At 49.6% G+C, this 22,406-nt stretch overlaps 7 protein-coding genes across 7 annotated transcripts; 3 read left to right on the forward strand and 4 right to left on the reverse strand.

The window, feature by feature from the left end:
* Positions 1–281: 281 nt before the first annotated feature.
* On the forward strand, positions 282–1,287 carry ATEG_07343 (uncharacterized protein; the record flags this gene model as incomplete). Its single annotated transcript, XM_001210029.1, has 5 exons — positions 282–447; positions 507–591; positions 640–836; positions 899–1,200; positions 1,282–1,287. 5 exons carry the CDS (start codon positions 282–284, stop codon positions 1,285–1,287), a joined length of 756 nt encoding a protein of 251 aa, XP_001210029.1.
* A 772-nt stretch (positions 1,288–2,059) lies between these two features.
* On the reverse strand, positions 2,060–5,054 carry ATEG_07344 (protein kinase family protein; the record flags this gene model as incomplete). The annotated part of the gene is made up of 4 exons (XM_001210030.1): positions 2,060–2,485; positions 2,541–2,793; positions 2,848–3,068; positions 3,138–5,054. 4 exons carry the CDS (start codon positions 5,052–5,054, stop codon positions 2,060–2,062), a joined length of 2,817 nt encoding a protein of 938 aa, XP_001210030.1.
* Positions 5,055–7,393: 2,339 nt separating this feature from the next.
* ATEG_07345 (LLM class flavin-dependent oxidoreductase) lies at positions 7,394–9,365 on the reverse strand (the record flags this gene model as incomplete). Its single annotated transcript, XM_001210031.1, has 8 exons — positions 7,394–7,427; positions 7,565–7,791; positions 7,847–8,024; positions 8,083–8,639; positions 8,699–8,758; positions 8,815–8,827; positions 8,888–9,239; positions 9,290–9,365. 8 exons carry the CDS (start codon positions 9,363–9,365, stop codon positions 7,394–7,396), a joined length of 1,497 nt encoding a protein of 498 aa, XP_001210031.1.
* A 1,095-nt stretch (positions 9,366–10,460) lies between these two features.
* ATEG_07346 (sodium:solute symporter family protein) lies at positions 10,461–12,849 on the forward strand (the record flags this gene model as incomplete). The annotated part of the gene is made up of 10 exons (XM_001210032.1): positions 10,461–10,516; positions 10,728–10,785; positions 10,831–11,017; positions 11,067–11,166; positions 11,281–11,536; positions 11,590–11,640; positions 11,690–11,860; positions 11,914–12,144; positions 12,206–12,232; positions 12,343–12,849. The coding sequence occupies 10 exons, from the start codon at positions 10,461–10,463 to the stop codon at positions 12,847–12,849; spliced, it is 1,644 nt and encodes a 547-aa protein (XP_001210032.1).
* Positions 12,850–13,229: 380 nt separating this feature from the next.
* On the reverse strand, positions 13,230–16,442 carry ATEG_07347 (FMN-binding negative transcriptional regulator; the record flags this gene model as incomplete). The annotated part of the gene is made up of 4 exons (XM_001210033.1): positions 13,230–13,843; positions 14,632–15,440; positions 15,664–16,051; positions 16,154–16,442. The coding sequence occupies 4 exons, from the start codon at positions 16,440–16,442 to the stop codon at positions 13,230–13,232; spliced, it is 2,100 nt and encodes a 699-aa protein (XP_001210033.1).
* Positions 16,443–17,295: 853 nt separating this feature from the next.
* On the forward strand, positions 17,296–18,750 carry ATEG_07348 (uncharacterized protein; the record flags this gene model as incomplete). The annotated part of the gene is made up of 2 exons (XM_001210034.1): positions 17,296–17,406; positions 17,569–18,750. 2 exons carry the CDS (start codon positions 17,296–17,298, stop codon positions 18,748–18,750), a joined length of 1,293 nt encoding a protein of 430 aa, XP_001210034.1.
* An 885-nt stretch (positions 18,751–19,635) lies between these two features.
* Positions 19,636–21,357, reverse strand: ATEG_07349 (uncharacterized protein; the record flags this gene model as incomplete). The annotated part of the gene is made up of 1 exon (XM_001210035.1): positions 19,636–21,357. One exon carries the CDS (start codon positions 21,355–21,357, stop codon positions 19,636–19,638), a length of 1,722 nt encoding a protein of 573 aa, XP_001210035.1.
* Between the last annotated feature and the right edge of the window lie 1,049 nt (positions 21,358–22,406).

Below are 22,406 nucleotides of genomic sequence, written 5' to 3' on the forward strand. Positions count from 1 at the left end.
GATTTGACGAAGATGACGACGAATGAAAGCTGTGAGGTCGTATTGTCACACGGAGTCTCGGATTGAACTTTTTATTTTGTTTCTTCTTGTCTTTTCTGCTTAGGGCTGGGCGCGTGCAAGAGGGCGATGCTGGTGCAACCCAATATTTTTCTCCTTCTCTTTTCTAATTGTTGGTTGATATAAAGATCGCACAATATAAATCAGTTGATTATAATTTATCCTAACTTTCCGTCTTCATGGATCTCCAAAGACTCCCAGCTGAAGTCTCCTTCCCTGCCACCATGATTGAGTCTCCCCCCGCATTACCAGCATCATATCCGTTTGACCCGTTCTCGCTGGCGGCGTATCCGCAGGATTATTGGGCTCGAGCAGAAAGCCGCAAATGCTTCCAGGCAGATAAATCCAAAGTGGAGGTGAACTGGACTGAGGTCGACTCCCAGCGGCGTGGTGAGTTAATCCATCTATGTGTTGACCAGGAGACCATCCTAAGGAGGAGACGACTATAGTGACACAAAAGAAAATAACATCCCCCGCGGAATTATCCACCTATACCAACCAGAAACCGCCTGCGCGTGATGGCTTGCGCATTATGTGAGTATTCTACCCCGGCAATCCAAGCGTAATCTAATCGCGTTGCAGTGGGATACCCCAGGGCAATTCTTGGAGGCCCCTAAAAATTACGCCGGATATGCTCTCCAACATCATAGATTCCACCAGGGCTTCTCCAGAGATCCTCGAGGTCTTTCTCTCCTTCTGTCAGAGGACTCTGCCCGTGGAGGAGGCATTCAGTGGTGCCCCATTTGTCAGGTGGAACAAAGATAACAACAGTGTTCTAGGTATAATGCACTCGAATCTCACTGAATCCAAATACCAGACTAACTGCCATTTGCGACCGCAGAAATTGCCTATGTCTTTAAATACGCCTTCCTAAAACCTACAGACGACGGTGTATCGTGGGTAATCCGCCAGACGGGGGTTTATCAACAGTATGACCAAGAGACCAACTCCTCCACCTGGATCTTCATGCATCCAACGACGGACTGTCCCTTCCAGCGACGATTGACAGAGGCTCTCGTGTCCACAGATCAGTACGCCAGGCTAATGGAACATCCGCTCCTCATGCATAACATCCTGTTTGCCACCTACTTTCCAAACTGGAGGGACTATTTGGCGTACAACCAGGCTCGGGTGTTACCTGTAGTAAGTTGCATCTGAATGGGTTGGGGGTAAACTCGTCATGCTAAAAACATCGTAGTCACCAGTGACCGGACTGACCAATAGGACTAATGGCAGTCTCGACGACAACCACCGGAACCTCGCAGCTGTTCGGTCCGTAGAGTACAGTTGCGCGCCATTACAGGCGATATTTCGATCAACCAGGGAGATCTTCGACAAAATGCACCTTGCTAATCGGTTCCTGGAAGATCATGGGCAAGCAGGGCAGCCAAAGACAGAAGCGATGCGACAGCTGCTCGATAACTATTTGAATCATGTGGATGCTTATTCGCAGAGCGCGCTATTTCTGCAGGGCCAAACAGCACGGGCAGCTCAGCTCCTGTCCGATGCGATCTCATTCAAGATCTCTATCACAACACAGGCCCAGACGGACTACATGTTGGATTTGACGGTGTCGACGAGTGATGACTCCATGACCGTGCGGGTCATCACCATCGTGACGTTGATTTATCTTCCTTCCACATTCATGGCGGTAAGTTCCAATACGCCAGGCGAGGGCTTGCCCAGCAGGGGAAACGTCAATATCTGACTTCATATGCGCAGACCCTTCTTGGAATGAATTCATTCTTCGAAATGGACCCAAACAGTCATAGGCTTGTGGTGTCTCCGCAGTTTTGGATCTGGGTGGTTTGTTCTGTTCCTCTTACAGTAGCCACCGTATCGTACTGGTGGTTTGTCCGGCGGCGGAGACACAAGAACGACAAGAAAGATGAGACCATGGCGATGGCTTGAATAAAATAGACCGGGTCTGATAGAGGCAGAGCTTGGCAGCCCGTATTGTGTTTGCTTGTATGTGCTGAATGAAGCGGCCTCGAGTATAACTTCAGCCAGAAGTATCCTGGGGCAGATTTATGGCAAGGAAGGCGCCTCTTGCTGTACCAATAAGCATTTCCCTTTCGCCTTTATCATTCTTGGTCAAGCTGGCAGTGTCAAGGTGGGGTTTGTAAGACCCGAACGTGGTCATGGCTATCTTATGTGGCGCTGGAGGTCCAGCTGCAATGCGCATCTGGTAAACCCGAAGGAGGCGGTCATCACCGCTGTCTCCGAGGAATATTAGATGCTCATTGTCCTCGCGAACAAAGACATGAAACATGTTGGAAAAGTCCCCAGGAAGGGTATGAAGAACCCCGTTCCAAGTCCAGGAAGTCACATAAAGAAGGTACCTCCGGTGGCAGAGGATCACCAAACGAGGCTGTCCGTGAAACAAAGCGCATGCCGTGAAGAGCTTCTCAGACGATGCTGCAGATGCCTGCCGAGTACTGGTCAGTACTACCATAGAACAGGCCGACTAGAAAGTGCCCTACCTGCAAGCGAACCCTGAGGTTTCCGCATAAACTCCCCCGTTGTGTGTCCCAGGCCCGGACAAGTAAATGGGATTCGTCTGGCATCGAAACAACTACAAGATATTGGCTGTCACTGGAAAATCCGACATAACGGATGTCTTTCATCGGCCCGACTTTATAGTCTTGGGCGATCATGTTGCCTCCGGGAAGGGCATGCTCGGAGTCGCCGTGGGATATTGCTGAATTTGATCTGCTGGAAGGAGGTGACAAGCCCCTAACAAAATTGTGGTCAGCGGATAGCTCAACACCGATGCATGTCGCAGCTTACTTATCACTCGGTTCGTCGATGAGATCTGGTGTGTATGCCAGATAGACCATTGTATCTGAGTCTTTCCGCTTGATCAGAAAGGCCGTTAGCGTTCCGTCCTCGGACATCACGACCTTCTTGATCGGACCAAGATGTTGTTGATAGATGCGCTTTCCCTCTATAGGTGAACTTGTCCCAGGGGCGTATAACGCCATAATTGACTGGACAGGATACACATAGCACTATGCACAAGGAATGTCAGACTGTCTTTCCACACATTTTAGTAGTATGATCGTTCAGTGACAACTTACGTCGAAGCAGTCCCCTGCTAAGCCACCGCAAATATATCTCGAGCTCACGGCCACGCACTCCCATGAGCCTTTTGGCTCGGAGATTGTCACTAAATCAGGTACGGCTGTTTGCCGAGTGATCGATTGCATTATCTGATTTGTCGGGATAGCCTTGATGGACTGTGGAGAGTAAAATACCAGTAGTTCCCCATCGGGAGAAAAGAGGCTCGCCCTAATGCCTGACGCCATATCAACAGGAAGGTCCTGAGACCTGACGGAGGGAATTGCGGAAGAAGACAATGGGATACGGTTCTTCCATCGGGCAATCGATGCCCTGACGCCTTTCGCCCGCGGCTCTTCCGATGGCTGCTCATAGTAAAAGTGGCTGAACCGGGACAGACAAGTCTCAACCTCCTTGGCCGTAGCCCGTTGGGTATGATTGGGGAGTAAAACTCGTCTTTCCAAGAAATCAAGAGTCTGTCGCACTAGCTCGAATTCACGGCCGTTGCGGTTGACGCGCGCTTGGTAACGGAGATGGTTGAACCAACTTATGATGGTAGGAGAGATCTGGGCCGTGTTGTTGCTCTTCATGACATAAAAAGCATCCCGGTGCTCTTGTTTCTGACGTTCAATGCGAAACTCCTGCACAGCTGCATGCCCTCCTTCGAGATAGGTCATCACAAGGCTGAAGATACAGCCCCACGACCACACGTCGGAAGCAGAGCCCACTTTTCCGTTCCGCTGGGCGCATTCGGGCGCGAGATATGTTCCTTCGCCTCGAGGATTGCGCGTCAGCTCCTCTCGCGGAGCCTTGACCCGCCGAGTTTTGCGTAGAAACGGCGTCAGCATCTGCACCTCCTCGCCGTCATCGCTACGACCCTTGACGCGGGACACACCAAAGTCGGTAATCTTCCAGATCTCCGCCGGCGTATACGCATTAAAGACGAGAACGTTGTGTGGCTTCAGATCCAGGTGATAACATGACAAATTGTCTAGTTTCTGGTCGCGAAACTCATGGTGTAGGAAAGCCAGCGCTCCGGCCAGGGCGACTCCACGGCGGTAGATGTCGCTTCGCGTCTCCACGCCGGAGGGAACCGGCCTGGTACTGTCATATTTTCCATACAGATAATCCCAGAGGTTGCAGGATGCCAACTCGAAGAACAGGCTGTAGGTGTCGCCGTATTGCAGACTAGCAATGGCCACCATCACATTCTCGTTGCTTCGGGGCTGTCGGTGGATGCGCTTTAGTATTTCCTGTTCCCACTGAAACGCACGTTCATGATTAACAGGAAAGTCCTTCCTCGCGCAGTATCTCGGCTTCTGGTTAATGCTCTGGCTGCCTCGCGATACAACGTGTTGTCCTTCAATGCGAACACGAAAAACTCGTCCAAAGGAGCCCTCGGCGATCTCACTTTCCTCGAGATAGGGCAGTGGACACAAGCATCTTTCCCCCTTATAAATCACCTCCTCTCTCTTCATCAGTGTCACGGCGCAAAAGCGAAACTGCTCGTCGTAAAAGTCCTGGGCGTTGGTCGGGAATACTCGGCGGGCGAGGGGCAGGGAGATGGGAAGGTCATCATCGGTGATCAGGGGTCGCGCGATGCTCCCGATTATCTCTGGAAAGAGGTGAAGGAAATCTCTCAAAAACTCCTCCGCTGACGGGAGTCTAGCCCATATAATGGCCGCCAGAATGTTGTTGAAATCCGCAAGCACTCTTCGTGCCAGATCCGCCTCGCTGGTGACGGGGGTTGAGGTGGAGATGCCGAAGCGTTGACATGTATAACCGAGAAGTTCGCGCAGCTCTGCCTGGTTCGTGTGGAAGACATTCTTGGCAGTTCCGTTGGGAAAGAAGGCATAATTCTGGACATTCGTAGACCGACAATCCCGCAGACGGACGTAAAATCGCTCACAAAGCGAGTGAATCGGGTCCTCGCTCATGGAGATGGGTGTACAGGAGCTGGTTGAGCAGGGTGCGATTCAGGTGGAGAATCATGCTGGAGTCGTATCCACCAGAGTTGCTGTCTAATTCTAGCATCGGAAATAAGCAGCAAAGCCTCCTTCCATGTATTAATCATGGCCTGCGTCCGCTGATAAGGCAACAGGCACTGGGCACTGTCGCCCTGGAGGGGTAAGCAAGCACGCCAATGGGCCCGTGCTAATAGGCGAGAAACCGATGCCAGCGACTGGTGGGAGAAGCAAAAATACGAAGAGTCACCGCAGGATGAGGCTGATCGATTGTGATTTCATCTACAGTGGCCAATCCCACAGCGAAGTGTAGACTTAGGGCGCTTGGGCTGACCCCTTTTTGATCCCTCCAGTGTGGCTGTGTAAGATATCACAAGGACTTGGAATGAATAATAACAATGATTCAGCTCTGGTTGTTTATCACAATGAAAGGAACAATATATTTTGTTTGCTGTGGTGATGTACGCAGCACATCTTCATGTTTCTGGATCCTCTCAGAGGACAGATACTTATACTCTGATTCTGAATCCTCTAATACCTTAGAGTGCACTCAATATTCTAATCAGCTTCCATCTATCATAGCCTGTTGTAGCGACTGATCGATGTTCATTCTCTTTTTGCCTTCGGATATTCCCAATGTCCGTTGATTAGTCAGCTATACAGGGCTGCTCACCATCTCGACCACTCGTGCAGCCATCTTATTCCAGGCTGGCAGCAACCTCCGCAATGCATCTCAACCAACCGCTATTCCTAGCCATCTTCTCCCGCACAATCATGCGTGTCCGGACTAGCGTCTCCTCGTTGAACGCCATCCGTCTGCCGGCGATACACGTCCAGGCCCGCTTCGGGATAGCTTCGATTAATTGGCTGCCACCGGGACTCCACTATGGCAAATTGCTGCGTTATCCACGGTTTGCTGCAGTGGGCCCCGGGGGCACGGGAGAAAGTGCAGGGAGACCCGTACCGAGTGCAAAATTTGAAGAAATGCGGTCACGATGGGGTCTCTGGGATCTTATCGCATCAAACCCCAAACCCCCTTTGTCCCGCGGCCAACGAACCCCTCCGATAGGGTCATTCCTCCATGGCATCACCACCTCCCGTGGCCGAGAAACGACTCCACGCGACGAAGGAGCATTTGTCTCGGGCTGGTGTCGCCAGCAATCCTCTTGACTCCTGGGTCCACCCTCATCTGCGGCACTCCGTTGACCCAATCAAGGGCCGTCAATTACAGGTCTCCCAGACCGTGAAGAAAGGCGAACTTCTCCTGGTGGACTGCCCATATGCTGTGATTCCAGTCGTCGATGAGCCCCTGCGCAGTGAGAATCTCCTATGCAGTCATTCCCGATGTAATCAGCGCGTCCCCTGCGGCACAGGCAGGGTATTATGTCCGAATCACTGCATCGCCGATGTAGCCTGGTGTAGCCCGGCATGTCAGACAGCCGATAGACGTCGACATGCGTTCGAATGTACCTGGCTGCAGAGATTCGCAGCACCCATCCGGTCAAAGTGGGGTGAATATGACTTTGGCATGTTATGGCTGATTGTGCGCATCCTTGCTACGCGGTCTGTGGAAGAGGAGCCAGTCTGCGTGGATCTGGGTACTGCCGATATACGAAGCCACAGTTTCAGGACGGGTTGGGGTGCGATTCAATCGTTTTGCGGATCGCATGAGACGTGGTCACATTCTCAAGTCCGGCATTGGAGCGCTTTAACTAAGAAATACCTCAAGGACAGTCCGGTTTTACCCCATGGGTTGACTACCGATGAAGTTTTGGCCATTATATGCAAGGAGGAAGCCAATTCGTTTGGCTTGTATCCCAGAGAGACAGGCACGCCTCTCCTTCCCGGGCCACTGGTTGACCGAGGAGAGCAGTTTGGCGCTGCCGTTTATCCCCGGGCTGCCATAGCTAACCATTCCTGCTGTCCTAATGTGAGCATTACACAATCTTTTCATCAGAAAGAGAAGACACTAACCTTAGCCCCATAGATCACACACAAACCCGATAGCCATGGTCGCATGGTATTTGTCGCCTCAAGAGATATCCGGGAAGGCGAAGAATGCTGCATCTCATACTTCGATCTGACCAGATTTGCGGATCTGAAAGAGCGGAGAGACCATCTTCAGACATCGTTTCGATTTATCTGTCGATGTTCGAGGTGTCTAGCAGAGGAGCCTCCGGAGGAGGATATGGGCTGGGATGCATTCCCGGCGTTTGACGAAGATTAGTGCACTTTTCCGCAGTGAGGTTGACTGTGTGTTGTTGATAGCCGACAGTTATTACCAGTATACCTAGCTGACGGGCACTTGCATTCTAATGGGCGGAGTTTTTGATATATTGCATCGAACTACACATATGAGATATAGAATATTCAGACATACTACACATCGGAAGTGGAATCAATTTTGACCAGAATTTTAACCTCTAGAGCCATGATTTCAATCACGGCAGCAGAGTGAATAAATTCACCTCGCCAATTCTTACTAGTTGTTCGGAATCTCGTGGTCAGCAGCGTCGACACCTGCATTCCACCGATATTTGGCGGCCGGGTGATCCGGAAGAGGGCCAGTCTGGCCGGGCTTTGAGAAGATGTTTTCACGATAGGTGCCTTTTGGTGCAGCATAATCATCCCAGAACAGTCCACGTTTCCGCAATTCAGGGATGAGAAGGTCGATTATGTCCTTGAATGAACCTGGCTTCACTGCATAGGCCTGCAACGGCTGTTAGCTCTGACATTCCGGACATCAATATATCATCCAAACTTACCAGGTTGAACCCATCTACATCGGCTTCCCGTACCCAGCGCTCCATTTGATCTGCCACCTGTTGAGGTGTACCGACTGGCGTTGCTCCCAGTCCTCCCACGGTGATGTGCTGACCAACAGTAGCCTTGGTCCACTTTGCTACCTCCGGGGTCGCCTTTGACCAGCCTTCGACTGCAGATCTATGTGAAAATCAATTAATGGATGCAATGAAGTCAGGGTGTGTTATGGATATTGTACCTGATTGCGTTGCTCTCGACCTGCCGCAACTCTTGGTCATCTGCATATGTATCAAGATTAATCCCAGTCCATCCACCAAACAAGGCCAGAGCTCCATCAATGGAGCCCAGACTGCGATAGTATCTGAACTTCTCCCAAGCTTCTTCCTCCGTGGTGCCCAAAACAGGACATAGTAGAGCGAGAAACTTGATACTCTGGGGGTCCCGCCCGAACTCCGTTTTGGCCAGGTCTCGGATATCTGCAACATTCTTTGCGACCACAGATGGACTATGTCCGGCAACGAATATCGCCTCTGCGTGCTGCGCGGCAAATGCTTTTCCTGCTTTCGAGGTCCCCGCTTGGAGGATGACCGGAGTTCGCTGGGGGCTCGGCTGGCAGATGTGCGGTCCTGGTACGTTGAAGTACTTGCCAACATGATTGATCTCGCGGACACGGGCCGGGTCAGTGTATATGCCTCGCTCCTTGTCGAGAACTACGGCATCTGACCTCCAACTTGATTCCCATAATTTGTAGGTCACCTTGACATACTCCTCGGCAACCGCATACCGGTCATCGTGCTGATTGATGTCAGCGAGGCTCATTAAAATCCCATTTGAAGGGACCAAGTGACGCATACTTGAGGCTGCTGGGCATGCCCTAGGTTGCGGGCAGCCGAATCCAGGTACCCAGTTACAATCTATCGTCAATCAGCATTAAACTATCGTTTCAAACCAGTAGCTGGGTATTACTCACGTTCCACCCGATGCTATGCGAAGGATCCAGGGCTTAGTGATATATGTAAAAGTTCCGCGGAGTGGCAACTTACCGTCCCTTGGTAAGATGGTCAACAGTTGATAACCGTCGAGCCAGATGATACGGCTGCTCGTACGTTGTAGTTACCGTGACACCGAACCCAATATTCTGCGTCGCGGCTGCCATTGCAGGGACAACTGCTAGTGGCTCATTGACTGGCCATTGTGCTCCGGATACAATGGCGGGATTGAGATTTCTCGGGCCTTTATAGACATCGTAGCCTCCGAGAACATCGGCAATGAAGATTCCGTGGAATTTGGCTGACTCTAGAAGCTTAGCGAGCTCAATCCAATGCTCAATGTCGTTAAACCGATGAGATTCATCTTCTGGGTGTCGCCAAAGACCAGGAGACTGGTGTCCGCTGCCTAAATTAAATGTTGGTAGTCTTAAATGGACTCAAGGTGGACTGACATACACATTTCAACAAAGGCATTGAGTATCAATGACTTTTGCGGCGTGGTGGCCGTCGATACATTGCTTGAGGCTGTCATAGTTGTCCAACTAGGGAAATTTTGCTGCTATTCGAATATAAATCGCACAAGATTGATGGCTTCGGATTGAACAGTCCTGATGCGGAATTTATAGCCAGGCTACACTCCACAAAACCTTCCTTGGGAAAAAGAGTAGTTACCCAAGGGAGCTATTATCAGCACGAGTATGATCCGCTTCTTATCCAACCCTTCCCCGCTGTGTGCGTCGAGGCGTATATTGCTCCTTCATAGCACCACAGTGGAGCTTAAATGACGCCATACGGCACATTGTCGAACGATGGGTACAGACGACCACACTTATCATTCAAGGTTATCGGGATTTGAAGAGGGGACCCCATATCTTCCTCTATTAAGCCTGGAAATAATGCCGAATTATTGGCACCGAGCCTGGGCCGGCGTGGTCGTCAACACCCATCATCATCACGCAATCTAGCTCCCTACCCGAATAACACTCATATTCCATCCAAAGACATAGAAACAAAATTGTTGATCAATATCTGTGACAATCTAGTTATACATCGCCTAGAGTTAAAGAATCATTTCTAAATTTGTCCACTCGGCATGGGTTCAGCCTCTGGAGCATATCATCACGAGATGGCTCTGGGGTTCATCTAATTCACCATAAAACGATCCGAAGATGAACAGGATCCATGTAATCTGCAGTCAGCTATCCGTGATGATAGTACGCAAAGCTACCACACTGTCGGAGTTCCCTATGATTTGTTCCCAGGAACCGGGAGTTCATACACTGCATGTTTCAGACTTCTACTCGAATCCATAGTCTATCACATGGAGCACCTCATATATGTTCCAGATCATATCATAGCGGGCATTTCTTTCGTTATTGCAGATCTCCAATGGTTTCCCTTCCCAGCGGTGCTGCTCGCGAGCTAGGTTCCTGTTGACCAAGATTGAGGATCGGGTCAACATCGTCGTCATACACTTAATATCTGCGCCATCCAGTAGGCCAGTAATGTAGATAAGACAAAGGTCGTCTCCAAATCTACTATTCTGTCCATTTACCTCTATTCGCAGCTAAAAAGGAGTATACCGGCCCCGTAGGGAACTGTATGTCTCTTTCCAGGCGCAAGAAAGATGCTCGAAGCACGAAGAAATGCCACAATACAGCCACCACTATCACAGGCTGTCGGGTATGTGGTGGTGGTTGTAATTGGTCTTATCATTGCATTTGGTATGTGGCCTGGTACTGGTGTCGGTCGCCGATGTACCTCACTGACGACATGCAGTGATGATGGTCTTGACACAAATTCTAAAACGGGCCGCTGGGGAGGACAACAAGAAGACTGAGATGTATATTCTGCAACTACATATTCTTGAAACATGTCACTGACCACACTACAGGTTCATGACGGCGAACCGAACTGTCCGTACAGGCTTGACAGCATCTGCGGTGATATCTGTATGTCGGACATTGCGTTCCATTTTCGACTCTAACAAACGTTAGTCATGGCTCTGGACTACGGCAATGCTTGGGTCGTCCTTTGTCGGATACGACTACGGAGTTGCAGGTCCTTTCTGGTTCGCAGCCGGATGCAGTCCAATGATTGTGTTTTTCGCTCTCCTGGGTATCTCCTGCAAACGAAAAATTCCTGAGGCTCATACGTCCCTTGAGGTCGTTCGCATCCGATACGGTGAGCTTATTACTCCATATCAGCTATGTTAGTGGCTAACATTGGCCAGGTCGAGTTGCCCATGCAGTGTTTATGGTACTTTGTTTGATCAATAATATCTTTGCGTGCGCCAATATGCTTCTTGGAGCTGCCGCTGTTATTTCATCTCTGTGAGTATGGCCATACCCAAGAGTACATGGGTACTAATTTGAAAAGCACTGGAATGCATATTGTTGCTTCAACCTTTCTGCTGCCTGTCGGAGTGACTGTCTACACCTTTGTAGGAGGCATCAAAGCAACGTGGGTACAACAACCGAAATGCCTGGGGAGGTAGTGGCTAATGTCCTGACCAGGTTCCTTACGGATTATTTCCATACGACAATTATCTTGATCATCGCTTGCTACTTTTCTATCAAGGCCTTCACATTTGAGGGAATTGGGTCGATCGGTAATCTATATGATCTTCTAAATGTAGCAGGACAAAATCATCCTGTGTCTGGCAACAAGGACGGAACATACCTGACCATGACCTCGAAGGGGGTGAGTGAAAACGCTGCACGTCGTGCACTACTAGATGACTGACAGATGTAAAGGGAATCTTGTTCGGCATCCTTCATATCTGTTCTAACTTTGGCCTTGTCATTGTACGCCGTCCCCGGAAACTTGTCACTCGATATATTGACCAAGATCTAGATGGACACAAGTTACTTCATCAAAGCGTTTTCAGCTGCCCCTTCATCAGTCGTTCCGGGTTACACCATTGGAGGGATCGCGTACTTTAGCATTCCCTGGGGCTTAGGCACGATAATGAGTTCTGTAGCACTGGGCCTTGAAAACCAACCCGCATTTCCAACCTATCCACGGGTGAGTACTGGATCGCGAAGGGATTGAGTAGCTTGCGCTGATCATTGGAACAGAGAATGACTTCAACTGAGGTCAGCAATGGCTTGGTCCTACCGTACGCTGCTATCACTATCGCAGGGAAAGGAGGAGCCGCAGCGATTCTCCTGATTACCTTCATGGCAGTGACATCCACGCTCTCCGCCCAGGTCATTGCCGTCAGCTCTATCCTCAGTTTCGATGTCTATCGTGAATATTTCAAAAAGAGTGCGTCGGACCGGGATATCATCCGTGCAAGCCATTTTGGAGTCATCTTCTTTGCGGCATTCTCTGCTGGTTTTAGTACCATGTTGCACTATGTAGGCATAGACCTGGGTTGGACTTTGTATATGCTGGGTAAGTATCCTACCGGACATGTTGCTGTTGGATATCTGTCTAATGAATCAGGTGTGGTGACATGTCCTGGCATCTTTCCAATGTCGTTCACTATACTCTGGCGTCGACAGAGCAAAGCTGCAGCCATTCTCTCACCTATTCTGGGTATGGCAACTGGGATCGGCGTATGGCTAGGGACAGCGCAACACTTCTACGGATCCGTTTCAGTGTCGACTACTGGGCAGATACTTCCCTGTGTCTATGGTACGGTTGGGAGTGCCCTGTCGCCAATACTGTACTCTGTGGTAATCACCGCTATTCGACCGCAGAACTACAACTGGGATGATTTCAGAAAGGAAAAGCTGGCTTTAGAACGACTCCAAAGTGATCTCACCACAGTGCAGAGTCGGAACCCTGAAGATGGTCGAGATGGAAGTCAATTGGAGCATGGTAGACCTTCTTTCGACCCCCGTGAATTGAAGAGATGGGGGCGGATTGCAGCGTTCTGGTCTGTTGCGACATTCCTCGGCCACTGGGTCCTCTGGCCGCTGCCCATGTACGGGTCCAATTATGTCTTTGGGAAGAGGGTTTGTTTTGCCGGTCGATCTTCGATAGAAATTCCTGCTAACCCGTCCTAGTTCTTCATCGCGTGGGTGGTGGTCTCGATCATCTGGCTCTGGGGTACCATGCTGGTAGCCATTTTTTATCCCTTGCTGGATGGAGGTGTTCAGCAGATCAAGCAGGTTTTCCACGTTCTGAAGGAGGAGAGAAAAGGGAAGCCAAAAAAGACAGTGGAGAGCGCCAGTCCATCGTTGCCGTCCATCACAGAGGGAACTGAAAGAGCCAAAGGTGATGAGTGATGCCCCGATTGAATTAATAGTTGGGCTAGATGTCGGTCAGAGTAGGTACTGGGTAGGTAGGTAGCTACGGAGTATAGAGACGAGATATAATTCACTACGTTTGGTGCTCCAATGTACGGTTCAAGGGCCAGGTAGGAGGTATCATTGTGCTGAAAGTGTTATTGCTTTGCCTGATCTTTTATTGCGCCTCTTTCCTCGACCATCCGTGCGATATAATCGGCCGTGTCCGTCTGCAGGTGTTTGAATCCCTCGATCACGCCCTCCCGGTCACCCTTGACACGCTCCTGGCTCATCTTGTATTTCCCCTGAATGCGTTCAATGGACACTTCAATCCCGATGATGTTCTTCTTCAGAATATTCAAGAAGCCCTCGGGCGCTTCATCCACCGTCCATGGCGCTTCTCTGCCTGATTCCCCCGTATATCCCATGATGTTCGTCTCGCAGTGTTGCGACAAATCGTGCAGTTGCTGCGCAAGGTATCGGGAGGTTTCTTCGCGGGAGGAATCATAATACACGGTCGCTTTTCCGTATACCTGGACGGCAGAATAGTTCCATGTCGGGGCGACCTTCCCTGTCTGAGGCTTGGTCTCTGTGTAGAACTTGGGGGTCACATAGTGGTGATGAGGGTCTGTGAAGAGGACCATGACCTCCTGCTCCAATTGCGACCCAGAAACGGCTAGAGAGTCGATCATGGCCTTGGACTGGGGATTTTGCCGGGCCATATGGCCCCGGAGAGATCCCTTGATGGGTGATTCACCGTTGGCATGTTGATCTTTGTAAGTCGAAACAACAGCAAGTTATAAGCATTCGCTCTTTATAATACATTGTTAATAAATACAGAATTATTGCCGTCTGCATTGGCCGTATCCCATATCCTTCTACATCCTATGAGCGTCTCTCTCTGTGGAATAGTCTAAAAAATACAGAAACCTCTGCTACCCGAGTCTCCTGCATCCGTATCTGTCTATATCTAATGAACGTGCGTGTCAGTATCTGGGTGTTTGGTCGGTAGGTACCAATACGCCCAGCACTTCATGCAGAGATATACCCCAAGTTTGGAACTATATTTAACCGCCTGTGACTTCGGATTGTCACACCCATCCGGGCATTGGCAGGATGGGCGTTTATGGGCATGTTCTTGAGCAGCTATGCCGCTGGACGTCAGATCATAACATTCCTGACAGATATAGCGCTGGGATTCCCCATGCCACACTAAGCGCTTGTCAAGCGGAAGCTTCCAAGTAACGTGCATGGGACATCCTGGGCATTCGCATTTCCCCAACCCATGCCTATGTTCGGCTCCATCCTCCCTGCCTTTGAAAAACGGGCCGCAACGTGGGCAGTACCGCTTGCCTTTGACCAGCCGAGCAGTCTCAGGAGTTAAACGGAAAGGGCAATTGCTGCATGCACATTTCTCCTGGTATTTTTCCTTCCGCCGAGGCCGAAAGCCACCTCTAGTAACGTACGATCTTTTGCAGGCTCCGCAGTACGCCTGGCCATTGATGATACATGGCAGGTAATCCCCGTCAGCAGGTAGCGGTGCCACAAGACACCACGCACACGGCCCGGTCTTCAAAGCGTCATCAAGCGCATCGTATCGCTTTTGGTTGATGCATGTAAGGCAAAGGTGTTGCCCGAATCGTAGAGAGCGCTTGACGGGAGGACGTTGACCGCATGCCTCACATGTTGCCGGCTCCGTGCGAGTCAGGAACCAGCCGAAACACGGGTAAGTGAAGACCGGTAATGACTTGTTCAGGGGTATGGTCTCCTCATCGGGATGATCAAGAATACCCCGTACTTGGAGTTGCCTAAGGACTTCCTTGGTCCCGGGGGGAAACAAACGGTGGTTGTCGAAATCGGAATAGAAACTTCCAAGTAGCAGCATGCATATGGTTTCGCACATAAACCGTATTTCTGGTGGCACACAATCGTCCTGGACCAGTGCACGTGAGGAAATTTTCCATCCTGGTTTTGCCAGGATCTGGTATGCATAAAGGCTTGTAGACTTCCGGGCAATTCTCCATATATGCCCCGTGATCCTGATACGGATGGTTTTCGAGCTGCCGATATATCGAGCCTCAAGCCTAAGCTTGCCATCAACAGCAAAAATGCAGTAAACTCCTTGTTTCTTGGTCTTTGCCCTATGGAGGTACCTGGCCAGGCTCCGAACTGGGAGAATTGTAGGCATGCCGAGTAATATCTTAACCTTTTCTGGAAAGGCCTGCAAAACACGTTCCGTGAGATCATCCTTCTCAAAGCCGTCCATGGTTGAGAGCATGTTTTTGCGGAGTCCTTCCTGATCACCCGCATTTTCGAGCAAGCCGTAAAGCGTATCGATGATTGCACGGACTCTTTCTTCGAAAGTTTTCCTATATCCATCTGTTTACGTATTAGCGAGCTGTGTATATTATTTGAGAAGGGGATATAAGCTGATATAGTCCAATAGTGACCCAAAATTGCCAACCAAAATTCTACCCGTCCAAGTGGTCGGTCGTTAAATAAGTGCCGTATTCGAGTAGTCCAAAATATGATCCAAAAGTCAGTAGTCGAAACCAGTCCAAGATACGAGGGGATAGAAGTAGTAAAAATTACTTGCCTGCTGTATCTTCACCAATGTCCAGGTCTTCGCTGGCGATGCTCTCGGTATCGTCGGTATCTGTGCTGCCTTCCTCATCGTTTTCTTCGTCCATTTCGTCATCTGAGGTGATGTCGATCTCCAGGATGATGTCCTCTTCCTCATCGTTATCTTCGCCCTCTTTCATATCCTCATCTGACGATAGATAGAACTCGAAAGACAAATCGTCTCTGTTATCGTTGTCCTCGTTGTCCTCGTTGTCCTCGTTGTCCTCGTTGTCCTCGTTGTCCTCGTTGTCCTCGTTGTCCTCTCCCATTTCATTGTCAGATGGGACATTGGACTCCGAGAGAACATCGCCTTCCGTGTCGGTATTTCCATTGTCATTGTTATCGGGATTTTCATTGCCTGATAGAACGAGATATTAGAGAATACTGTTGAAACAAGATGGGCCACATTGGGATTCGGGTGATTTGCTATCCATAAATAGGGAGAATGTTTTATAGGTACCTTCAGGGGTAGCTGAACTCCACTCGATGTACTCGAAACTATCCTGGCTATCAGGAATAGTAATATCGCCTGCGAAGCGAAGGATACCCGTAGAATCAAATTCGAACGGTTCGGAACTGTCTTGGCTATCAGGGATGGTGATTCCCCCTATAAAGCGACGAATATCGGTAGAGCTGTCTCCAGTTTGAATGTCGGAGAGAGTGATGCCCCCTTCAACGGAAAGGGCATCAGTGGCTAGAGAAGCCTGCTTTTGGGCTCGGGCTGCGAGTCGTGCTGATCGCCGAACCATCTTTGATAACGCAGCCGTTAGATCGGTTGAGGGGATATGGTAGGTGACTTCGATGATGTGATGGAAGATTGAGACGCGTGTATGTAGCCGTAATCGACGCGTTGTGAGCAAGGTAGGTATCTACCTAAAGGACTACAAAGGTAGATACCTAGGTAGGTAACTTCGGTATTGTAGGGACTGGGGATGGCGCCCCACCACCAACTTACCTATGCTCTACAGATATTGTACCAGTATTCCCATTATTTAATATAATAGAATTCTTTGCATTAATGTATAGGTTTCTCTAAAGTAACTAATACTAGAGCAAAATAAGAATATAGAGCATGATGGGGTGATATATGACTAATTACTTCATTAAAATGCCCTGACTCCCTCTATATGCCATTAGTATATATGGAGACACCCTTCCTTATCATCTCTAATAAGATACAGACTGCAAGATTAGATCCTGAAATCACACCGGATTTATAATATAGAGTATGTATACCAGAAACAGTTTCATCATAAAAATCCAGAATACTTTAACTATAAGGGCCAGATGAGCAAGAAGACACGAGACAATAGTATTAAGAAATTGGATGGGTACATATCCCATAACGGAGCATAGAATCCTAATTAAAAAATCAAGAAAATATGGGATGGGGACAATTGCACTTTCCACCTCTCATTTTCAGATTTTATTTTCCCTCTTTGTTATACCGTGGACCTCATCTCCCTGTCTCCCCATCTCCCTCATCTAATCTCACTCTCCATATCCCTCACTCGATCATCACAGCCTTCTTATCCTCATCCGTTTATCGTACCAAAAGAGTCCACATTATCACGAAAACGCTTTCAGTTCCTGTTCCTCAGTATGGAACCAGGTTCTAAACACCATCAGAGGTCGTCGCAGCCTAAGGGTCAGGTATTAGGTAGCGACAAGCCTCCCATGGCTCCAAATCAGACGCCTCCCCAGGAACCATCAGTAAGTTCACCAAATCACAGACCTCATCATGACATTGAGATTGACGCCATTGTTCATAAGAAGCCAACTCCAATGTCGGAAGAAAGCCAGAGATCCCCGAGGGGCCAGAGTCCGACTGCGGACGCTTTTACAACTTTTACAATGCCACTCGTTTCCCCTCAGGTCGCGCGAACGGCCACATCTGAGATATTGGGAGGAAGTCGCCAGACAAGCAGATTCACTCGTCTTAACACCCTCAGACGCTCCACCTGGGTGGCAGGGGGAAAGGAACCCGAAGCAGTCGGTAAAGGAGCCTACGATCGAACCGCCGCTTATCCATCTCCAGCAGATAACACACCGAAAGCTGCACTCTTTACCCTTCCACCCACAGTTTCTCAAACAAATATCGGTGAGCATGCCGTATGCTCTGTGGAGGATGATTATCAAACTGTGGAGGAGGCTACAGCCGCCGCAGATAAGCTAGATCAGGAGATACAGGCCGAGAAAGATTCTAGCAAGAAGTTGTCGCTCGCGCGCAAGGCTTGTCAAATCCGCATGAAGGCATGCATGTTACAACGGCAAAATCGCCCGCATCTACCTACAACTACAGTTACCGACTCTACTACGAGTGGCCGTGATTGTTCACCTCCTATTGACAACAATGACGCACCGACCTCCCTCCAGAAAGCCAAACCAGCCAGTGCGATATTCAGCAACCCCGTCCAACCAACTCCTAGTGGCGATGCAACTACAAGAAGTGCAACTTTTCGAAAACTGCGTAACCAGCGTGAGGATGCTTCAAGCCCTCATCTTGATTTCTTCACCAGCCCCTCGGAAACCGACTGTATTGAACAAAGCGACGAAGAAGAATCTGAAGCAGGATACGGAGTTGGCCGATACTCATGGGAGGATGGATACGGCACATCCCCGGTTCACACGCACAATAGCTCCAAAGCGCTCACTGCAGCTATTGCCACATCTGCGAAGAGCACAACCGTTCCAACCGCAGGAAAGGAACAAGTTACCGCACACCTGTCCGCCTCCAGTCATGAATCTGCCCCCCCATGCAACCCTCAACAGCAAAGATCTGATGCAAGCAACGCAAGACAGCCCAAAGCTAACGCCACAATCTGTGAGCAAGCCGGCAATCACAACATCATGATCACAGACCTGGTGGCAACACATGGCAAAGAACGGAATGATGCGCATGACAGGATTGACCAACTTACCAAAGACAACGAGCGGCTTCGGGCAGAGAATGCAGAACTCCAGAAGGCTAAGCGCCGCCTAGAGGACGTTATTGATGAAATGCTTCTCTACCGGAAGCACTGTCGGCAAGAGAATAAGACGATGATGGAGCATTGATAGCTTTTCAAGCAACCAATTCCCAAGACTGTGCTGTATCTTGACTTCTTGTACTTAGGCGTTATTCCTAGATAGCCAAATTGATTGCACTCCCACTTAGATTTTGGGCGTATCGACAAAGAGGTAGTTAAAATGACTTACTGAGTGAACCTAACTCTCCTAGCTGCTAATTCTATCGACAGAAAGAGGAATATGAGACGGTAGGTAGATAGAGCAAGATGTGGGATTTATTAGTGACAAAGCAACTTGACCACTCAAGATCAAGCTACTCTAACAGATAACAGCAGAACATCAACTTCAACACTCCGCATCCCTCTCATTACTCCCTTTAACAACCACTGTAAGTCTACCCTCTCCCCATAACGTTTAGTCCATCTTTCTGACCTTTGATAGCGGCATAGCCACTGTCTCTATCTTCGCTGCTCCTTCGACTGAACAAGATGATCCACGCGCGTCATGGCCCTTCGCACCAGATCTTCCTTAGCACACAGCGATGAGAGCTCAGTCTATCGCTCCCTGTTGTCTTAAACGTTCTCTCTGCAGACCCAAGACCGGTGAATATCAACCTGCCGTACCGTCGCATAGATACAGCTGGAGGATATAATTGACTCGTTTACAAACCACCCATACGTTAGGAACTCATCAGCCGTCAGGATATTTGACAGCAATATTATCCGGGTTACACTGTTCTCGGATACGAAACTTCATTGCAGAAAGACACGTAGATCTATCCGGAAGTTATATTAATACGTCAAAAGCATGCCAATAAAGTAGTAAAAGAGATTACCGATTCATTCTGGTGCAGCGAGCAATGAAATCTGTACCTAGAAGATGAATACATAGAAAAGAAATGCTAGTGGTATGATGTGCACTATGGGGCCGGCGTCACGCTTCAATAGGATCTGTCGACGCAAAATGATCAGGACCCATCGAGTCGTCATCCGTATCGTCACGCCCCCGTGGTGCGGGCCGTTGAGGGGGTGCCGACGGCATATTGGTAAGCATTGCATCGATCACCGCTTGCAGGCGTTTAACTTCCTCTTGAAGTTGCTGGTTTTCTTTCTTGAGTTTTGACTCTCGCTGGCGGTTTCTTCTCGCAAGGTCCTGCAGATTGTCCCTGTACGCCGAGTCTATTTCATCTATCGTCGCTTTGGCAAGCAGCTCTCGCTCTTGGGCCTTAGCGACCGCCTCCTTGAGTTTGGACCGGCTCTTTTCCTCTTCCAAGGGGAGAGCCCCAAGTAGGGACTCCCCCCTTATGGCGTTTGCGACTACCCTTCTCCTCATACTCTCGTTCATTTCGTGGACCTCCGTCTTGATAAAATGACCATGCGGGTCACGCTGATCCTTTCGGATCTTCACTGATTTCAATCTTCTGTGGCCTCTTCTGTTGAAAAGTTCGGGGTGTTCGTGTCTTGCTCTCGCCCCTTCCATGTTGGCCACGTTCGAAGCTTGGACAGTGTCATCAAATATATATGCACCTTTATTATCTTTTTCGAAGATGAATTTGTAGAACTTTTCGCGGATATGGCCAGTTGTTGTCCAATATCCAACATAGGCCTTTCGGAACCCCGGCGGCTGGCGCGCAATCGCGCGGATCTCATCATCTGTCAGTTGTCTGGTTCTTGCATCTCGGTGCAGTTCCATCGTTGCCTTTCGTGAAATTTGTCTTTTTCTTTTTCCAGTGCCCGTATCTTGGACCCCGGGAGTACCGTTATTTCCTGGCGCTGGCGCTGGCTCGGACTGGCCCTCAGTAGGCTCGGACTCGCCCTCCGCAGTAGAAGTGCTTTGAAGTCCCGTATCCACAAGCAGTGGTTCATGGCCTGTGACTCCAGGGAACAAAGTTTCACCCAATAGCTCGGCTGCCCTTTCAAGTAGAGCGTCTCGTAAGTCAGGATCCTCCTCCTCCTCTGCTGCATCGTGAAGTCCAAGAGCCGCCTCTGATGCTTCTTGTACGCTATCCGGCGATTGCACCGCTGTGGTGCCCCCTTCGTCATCGGAATGTAAGGCTCGGAGGCTATCGGTGTCTTCATGCGCTTGATCTTGGGCGTCCAAAGAGGCGTCCGTAATTAGCACCGGTAAATGGCTCTGATGGTTAACCCCTTCATCCTCATTGTGTATCTCTTGTTCGCGGTCGTGCATCATGCGTTCGGAATCGGAAAGCTCGTTGTCTCGGTCTCTGAGTCGAGGTTGTTCCTGAACGTCAGGGGGGATCAATAGAGCCGGTAACCTTTCTCTCTCGGTATGGACCTGTGGTCCCGTAGGGAGATCCCCGGTCGGAGGTGGATCTGTTGTCTGTAGTTCAGTGTTGACGGGGTGCTCGATCAGATGCTGTCTTCTTGTCTCCACAGCCCGAACCCATTCTTGGTATCTCGTATCGCTTCGCATCCATGGCCAGTTCAAGTCATTTTCTTGAATGCAACCCTCCTCAAACGAGAGAGCTTCAGCGTCCAGGGAGTCAATGTCTGGTCTGTACATGAGAAATATGTCGAGAATCTCTGTCCTCCACTTATCGCTTTCCTCTGGCTCAAGTGATCCCTGGCGAGAGCCGACCGCAGTGGAGGAAATCTGGGTAGATGAGGTTCCACGAGGTTCCCGTTCCCTCTCCATGTTGTCGCCTTCTCTTGACTCAGCCTGGCGGTCGATAGTCTGGCTCAGAAACGAACTGGACCGGTAAATGGCGCTCAAGAGATATCGACTGCGAGATATGTGGAATTATGAAGTGACGAGGGGGACAGAGGTGAGAGATTAGGAGTCGGATAAAAGTGAGGTTAAGGGTGAAATAAGTGCGTTGTCCTATCGTGCCCTACAGAAATTCAAGTCTGTCAAGAGAGACAGGAAGAGCTTATAAGCCTTTGCTTTCACTCTGAAGCAAGCTCCCAGGCATTATTATGTACAAATTATCGCGAATTCTCGCGACTAGGAGCACGAGCATAACGATATATCGCATGTCCGCACTTCGCTAGGCCAGGATTATTGTTCACGTCCCATAAAACATCGGGAATTTCCATAGCCTTCCCTAAGCACCGTAGCATAGAAAATCTAAGCATAATATCACGATCGCTTTGTAGTCCTGCGTCGGAATGATGATTATGAGCAATCCACATCGGAATTAAGAGGTTCAGTTCGTCGATAATCGTCTCGACTGCCCACCGGCGGACATTGGGCATTGGTGCCCAGTAGTTGTGGATTTCAATATCCCCTACGCGGACACTGATGGGCATATCATCGAAGTCTTCAGAATACAGGGCTTTTGGCTGTTCATGGAGACCGCAAGCGCTTGTAGAGGTAGATAGTATGCGTGGCGTAGACACACGGCGGACAGGCTCAAGGTCATCGGTTTCGTCATCATCAGAAGGGACTTGCATCTCGCCAGACAGATAAGAACGGTATATAGCGGCTGCAGAACTCAGACAGTCTTGTTAGCTATTATCGATTAACACGTTTATCTGGGGGAGAAAGGACTCTGACTGATGAAGTCTTCGGGACAGACTCGTTAACGCAGGAGTGTGCTGGATCGTTATTTGCTCGATATTATTGATGCCAGCTATTCTTAAGATCTCATATTTTGTCTGAAGACTGAAATCTTTAATGAAAAGCTTCGGAGGGAGACTGAATCACTGGTGGGCAGTGGTAGGTGATGGGAGAATAAACAAATA

Source organism: Aspergillus terreus, genomic scaffold, assembly GCF_000149615.1.
Source record: "Aspergillus terreus NIH2624 scaffold_10 genomic scaffold, whole genome shotgun sequence".
NCBI lineage: Eukaryota > Fungi > Ascomycota > Eurotiomycetes > Eurotiales > Aspergillaceae > Aspergillus > Aspergillus terreus.